A 6,604-nucleotide genomic window follows, 5' to 3' on the forward strand; every position below is an offset into this window, starting at 1 on the left:
GTTAGGGTATTATGCCAGCAGAATTGTTTCCAAACAGCCTGCGCTTCTTTCCTTCTGTGTATATACTTTCTCTATACAGCCACATGCTCTTGCATATGGAAAACTAACATACACACACATCTTGCCCTCGCATACTATGGAAGCAAAAATTACTGAAGTAACCATTTAAAGAGAAGATTATTACTTAGGATGGAACTAACAGAAATGTGGCCTTAAAACAGTTAACCTTTGGATGACTAAATGCAGTCAGCCTTCACTAGTGATCAGATTTCCAGCTTCTGTAGAGGCTGATCACTCTTGGGGCTTGTGCACGGTATGCAGAGCTCTCAAGGACAGCTTGATTTCTGGCATCTCTGGACAAGTTGGAAATTGTAATTGCAATCACAGTGAGCTTCTGTGTCTGGAACTGACAAGCAAACAGTTTCCCCTCCTAAGTGGCTATACTTACAGCACAAGTGGGAGGAAGAGGGGACACTGCACAAATGGGAGTCTACAATCAGATGAGTTAGGTCAGCCTTTGCTGCCCAACCCCAGCGGCTTCACATGATGGAGAGAAAACCTGTGTGAATCACAGCTGAAGCACACTGCCAGGCAGGGCAGCAGCACTGCTGTTCATCATCAGCTACTCTTACAGGGATCCCTTATGCCAGGTAGAAAGGAGGATGTTTACAGAAATGACAGCAGAAGAAGATAAGGAAAAATGTCTCACTGCTGCCATGAAGGATTTCATTTGATCCTAAATCTGCCCTTTAAATGGAGGTTCAAGATTAACTCAGTTGTATTTCCCAAGCAGCCATGCAGTCAGTGGAATGACTCTGGGGTGCCTGGATCCCATTACTGTTAGCAGCAATGTCTTCTCAGACTTTCAGAAGCGTCTACATGGACTGCTGAAGAGCTGGGTCAAACACTTGATTAGGGAGCAGGAAATGTATACAAGGAATTAAAAAAAATTCAAGAGACAGGCAAAACCATTTCTCCAGTCACCTATGTAGTCATGTAGAGCAGAATCTTCCAAGGAGACTCAGTGTAAATGCATCTGTCAACTAAGAAACTACATCCCAGTGTCCACAGGGAGCTCCGAAGAGCTCTGTGAAAGCCACCAGGGGCCAGAGAAAGCAAAAGCTTTTGCTTAGAACCTTCCTATGTCTAATGCCAAATGGTCTTGAGGACTTGTCTTTATTGTAAGACAAGCTTACAATTTAGGAAAAGCTGTTTCTCTTTCTTTTTGTGGATCAAGACATCCAACTGCTTTATTAATTTAGGCAATTAGGCCAGACATAAAAAAAAAAAAGATGTGGGTATCAGCCCCTTATCTGCAGCTTTAATTTGTTTGCTGCACGCCTGGTAGAGGTCATTGTCACTTACTCCCTTTGCACTTTGCTTAACAAATGCTCTCCTGCACAGTGAACACTGCTCCTACAGACAGCAGGGGACTACAGTAAGTCCAGGCAAAGTCAAGAAGCCCCCTAGATCTTAATTATAAAACCATAAAAGAAACCAACTGCCTCGGAAGCTCTCTTACCAGGAAACAAATGAGAACGGGAAATTTATTTCCAACCATAAATCCCAAACCCTTCAGTTTAATTTTTCCCAAGTTAACTTTCTCACCTAGCTAAGCAGCACTGCCTTCTATTATTAGCTTCTGGCCCAATATCAGCTGACCACCATCAGTCAAGCTGTCTTCATCTCAATGAGCTCAGGGACTCCCAAGGAACTCTGTGTATGCTGACTTGCGCTTGCAGCCTCTAATTATTTCCTATCAGATAATTTAAGTTCATTTAAGCATTTAAGTTCAGAGAGGATAGATTAAACTTGCAACTGGATCAAAACCCTGGACAGATTCACGGCTCACAGGATTACTTCCTGGAAACATCAAGTTTAGAGGGCTACAGTAGAAAGGCCCTCATCAACTGTCTGTTTCCCTATGACAAGTTAGTTTAACCGGGGTTTTTTCAGCCTCAAAAATGGCTTGTTATGCTTTCCAACTGGAGTGTGACTTTAGAATGCATTATAATATCAGTCAAGCATCTGGTTTGATGTTAAACCATCTGATCAGGCCAATGGCTACTTGACTTGTCAGACAATCATAACAGTCACATAACAAATTATGCTCTGGAGGAGAAATTGTTTTCACAAGTGAAATTGTAAGTCCCTGTGTTACTATCAAGTAGCCTCTTAGCTGCATATTTGCCGCCTTTCCCCACAACAAGCCTCTCTTCTCTCCCTAAAACTCAGGACCCTCATATACTCTGTTACCAGCACTAAGGTGAGGAGCAGAACACCCTTCCCTCCTGATCCCCCCTGTGCCTACAGGTGAGTCCCCTCCCACACAGGCCTGCAGGCAGATCACTAGCAAGAACAACTGCATTTTCAATTCAATTCCAGCACCTCTGTGGGGACAATGAAGTGTGACCAGCCAAACAGGGAGGAGAAACTACGCCCCGCAACTTAAGCATCTACCCATTTCAACACCTGAGGGGAAATTCTTTAGACTGTGAAATTATTACAGAAACAATATGTATTCAGAAATACGTGCAAAAAAGGCAAACCTACGTTGTACAAAACAGTAGCAACAACCTTTGTATGGTGAAAACAAACCCATAGATGTCACAGAATCAACTAGGTTGGAAAAGACCTTTAAGCTCATCCAGTCCAACTGTTCCCAGCAGTGCCAAGGCCACCACTAACCCCTGGCACTGAGGCCTCAGCTACCCGGGGTGTGAGCACTTGCAGGGATGGTGATTCCAGCCCTGCCCTGGGCAGCCTGTTCCAATGCCTGAGCACCCTCTGGGCAAGGAATTATTCCTCAGCTCCAGCTTAAACCTCCCCTGGCACAGCTTGAGGCCGTTTCCTCTTGTCCCATCCCTTGTTCCTTGGGAGCAGAGACCAAGCCCCACCTCACTAGAACCTCCCATCAGGCAGTTGTAGAGAATGATAAGGTGCCCCTGAGCCTTCTCTTCTCCAGACTGAACAACCCCAGTTGTCTCAGCTGTTCCCACGTGTACTTTCTGTTTCTGTCCTGGAGAAGGCAGCATGGGTTATTTGGAACACTTCAGATTACATGGTTGTAACAGACATGGACTACTGCAGTGATAAAAGCTATGTAAGAAAGCAGGGAGCAGGGTGAAAGAAAAAGAACTAGCTGGGAATGTGTGTTGAAAGCCAGGTAAACAAGATTGCTGCAACTCCCCAAAGAAAAATTCCAAACAGTGAAATAGTACTTTTTGATGATGGCCAATTCATCATCCCCTGATGGAAGGAGGGTGGGAGGTGTTTGGCCATAGCAGTTGCTAACATCATGCATTATATCATTATAGTCATTACAGGTCCATTAGTGGGTGTTCAAGATGCTGAAATGACAGCCCAGTAGCCAAATTGTTGTTCTTTACTCCTTTAGCATAACATTTAGCAGAATTTCAGGAGCTCACAAAGCACATTTAGACTTAATGTTCTGCCAACATTAGAAGTTTTAACCAGAGCCTATGAACAATGCCACTAACATCTATACCAGGTCTTTCTGTAGACACAGAAGTGTCCCAAATGCTCCCTCTATACACAAATCACCAGTTACAGGAGGTTTTACATTCTCCAGAGCCTCTCTAAAAGTATTGCTAAGTTTTACTTGCACGTACAAGGACATATGCAACTGAGTAAGAAGTAAGTGTTGACAAAATACACCTGTACTTGACAAGTCCAAAATATGGAAGTCAAGGTGTGACTCAAATGATCCCAGCTCCCCATGAACCTCCTCTTCCTGTTCACAACCAACATGTCAGACACTTACTTAAGAAAGAGTTAACCCCTACTGTGTTCATAATGGCACTGGCCACCTCGATACCTGTGAGAAATCTGATACAAGTGATTTTAACCAACAGCAACTACTCATAATACTTTTTTCACTGGAATCACAAGAGATGCATTTTGCTTTCACATGTACACTTAGATTTTCCTCATAAAATATCACCAATAAACAGTATCAAGTTTTACCAAGATAGAGTGACCAAAGCCTTGGAGAGAGAATGATAAACCACATTTTTCTACTATAACTTACTCTTCAATGAAAGTTATTTAAGTTATCTCCTCATAATAGCTTAAAATTTAAAAAGTGTTCTTTCTGGAACAGAGAGGAGTGGTCATGTTAAAACCATCGATCATTCTCTTTAAAACAAAGTGGGTTGCTTCAGGAAATGACTGCCCAGGTTAGGAGGTAAGGATGGCAGGAATGTATGAATGATTGTCTAAGCAGCTGTTTCAAAAGAATGGAATGAAATCATCTTAGCAAAGGATGTTACAGACCACTGTACCTATACCAAATGCAGCACTGATACAAAGCACTTTACTTCTTCTATTGTCATCAACTAATGATGAAGTCCAATTCTTTTTTATTATAATTAAAAAAAAAACAAAAAACTTTTAGGTTATTCTTACCTCCAGGAAAAAAACAACTTTAACTTCTCTCACCTTGTCAGAGACACATGAGAAACTGTTAATTTAAAGAGAAACCTTTCCTAATGTGAGTGTACCTTCCATAGCTGGACTCCGTAGAGTTTTCAAAAATCCTTCCTAATTTCTGAGCCATTTACCAGCTGTTATGATGCATAGACTGGAGGGAAATGTGGTCCAGTGATTCAGTCAGCTGATCAAGCCGAGCTATGAAACTTCGGACAAGTGAATTAGTTTCTAAGCAAGAATCTTTTATTTTCTTTGTAGAGAGCATCAAGGTTAATCGATACCAGAGGGAGAGAAATTACTATTGTTACTCTATCAGCTCAGGGGTCAGATCCTCAGCTGGTGGGATCCTCCAGCAGCCTTGCACTCCCTGCATATTCACTTCAAAACACACTGAACACCAGCTCTCTTCTTTCTGCAGCTCTGCCATTAACAATAGCCTTGATCATTATTTTTTCCATTAAGCAAACATCTAATACTCTTTATCTTTTTAGTGCAATTCATTCCTTTTGATGAGGGCCAAAAGGCCTTCTTTCTGTTAAATTTGTGCACAATGATTATTGAATGCTATCAACACAAATGTGCAGTGCTCTGTCGAAAAGCACAGGAAATCTTTTCCTCTATACAGCCTTTGTTCAATTGCTTAAGAACTCGCATGTGATAATTTGTCTGAAATAGCTAAATCCACAACTGTCCATTTCCATCCATTTCTCGATGGAAGAATAGACTATATAACAGGAGTAATTCTCCTTATGGCTTACACTCATTAACACTAACCAAATTAAGCCTATACACTGAACACATTCTCAAGACTTAAAAGTCCTGTGCAATTTACAAGTTCATAAGAGGGATTTACTAAAAAGTACAAATGTCTATGATTTGTCAAAAAAATGTCGTGGAATGGGACATATGAATTCACAGTGGCAGCGAGGCTTGACCTTGGCACCGAGCTAAAAACTGGGTGAACATAGAGCATTCATGAAAATGATGATCTTGACCCCTTATTAACAGTATTTCAGATTAGTAAAGCAGAGGGCCTTTAAAATCCAGCATTCTCCTCCCTGATATGCTTTGCTGCTGCTGCTGACAGCTCCCAGACTCACTGCTTGGTTCTCGGGAACACTGAAGCAGAAGAAAGCTGCGGCTAAATTTCTGTTTCTGAGTTCTGCACCAGTGGAGACTCACACACATGGTAAGGTGTTCCCTCAGAATTCCTCTCTGTTTTCTCTAGCTTCTCTGCCATGGAAAGTAAAATGTCTGGCATGTGAGCCAGATGAGTTTCAGCCTTCTGTTGATGGGAAGACTATATGTAAGAAAACCCCAAGCATCTTAGGGTCTATGACATCTGCACAGCAAAAACCCCAGCCCTTCATTACCATGGCACTGGCTTTATCCTGGTAGCCCAGGGGTCTGGAATGAAATCATCTACATGTTTAGCTCTACAGCTTCAGAGAAGCAGCACTGACCTACCTGCAGCTGAGGTATAACCTTGGTTGGTTGGCTGGTTTTGGTTGGTTTTGTTTGTTTGAACATTGCTTCAATACAGAATGCTATGGATATGCATTAACACTGAGACAGCTTGTCAAAGACTAAGAGAAGGAAGGAAATATACACAAAATCTCTGCAGCTGAGTTTTTGTAGGGACATGATATTGTAGCACTCACTGAACATCAGCACAATATTGGTCCTATGTGCAAGCCTAATTCTACAATTTAAATATGAGGAAAGAAAACAGGCTGAAATCTCTCCTTACAATCTCTGTGTACTACAGAAAGACAGCCCCTCACCTCCCCAGACAATACTCAAAGACACCCATCATCTCTTACTTACATCCATAAACTCCACATTGGCTTTTGGACCAGTCGTCTCATTAAGGATCTTAATAGCCACAGGAATCTTTACAGTTTCTCCCTCAGGTACCCAAATACCCTAGAAAGAGAAAAAAAAGAAAAGGTGACAACAATCATACAAACTTCATTCAGAATTACAGTCTTTTCACGTGTTCTGCCACATTATACATATCAGTTTTGAACCTCAGAACTAAGAATACACAAAGCTCCAAAATCGTAAGTCCCACAAAACAACTTCTTACACCAAAAGTAAACCCTTACATATAATGCAAGCTGATATGCTGGAGGGAAGGGATGAGATCCAG

At 41.8% G+C, this 6,604-nt stretch overlaps 1 protein-coding gene across 1 annotated transcript in view; it reads right to left on the reverse strand.

Annotated features, from left to right (window-relative positions):
* The window catches only part of LOC104402109 (receptor tyrosine-protein kinase erbB-4-like), a gene marked incomplete at its 5' end in the record, with an annotated part of 118,024 nt that extends 111,646 nt beyond the window's left edge, over positions 1-6,378 (reverse strand). The window contains one exon of the mRNA XM_010009896.1: positions 6,280-6,378. Coding sequence (XP_010008198.1) covers positions 6,280-6,378 — 99 coding nt within the window. The remainder of the gene's footprint in view (positions 1-6,279) is intronic.
* Between the last annotated feature and the right edge of the window lie 226 nt (positions 6,379-6,604).

The sequence above is a fragment of the Nestor notabilis genome, unplaced genomic scaffold (assembly GCF_000696875.1).
Source record: "Nestor notabilis isolate BGI_N333 unplaced genomic scaffold, ASM69687v1 scaffold8062, whole genome shotgun sequence".
NCBI lineage: Eukaryota > Metazoa > Chordata > Aves > Psittaciformes > Psittacidae > Nestor > Nestor notabilis.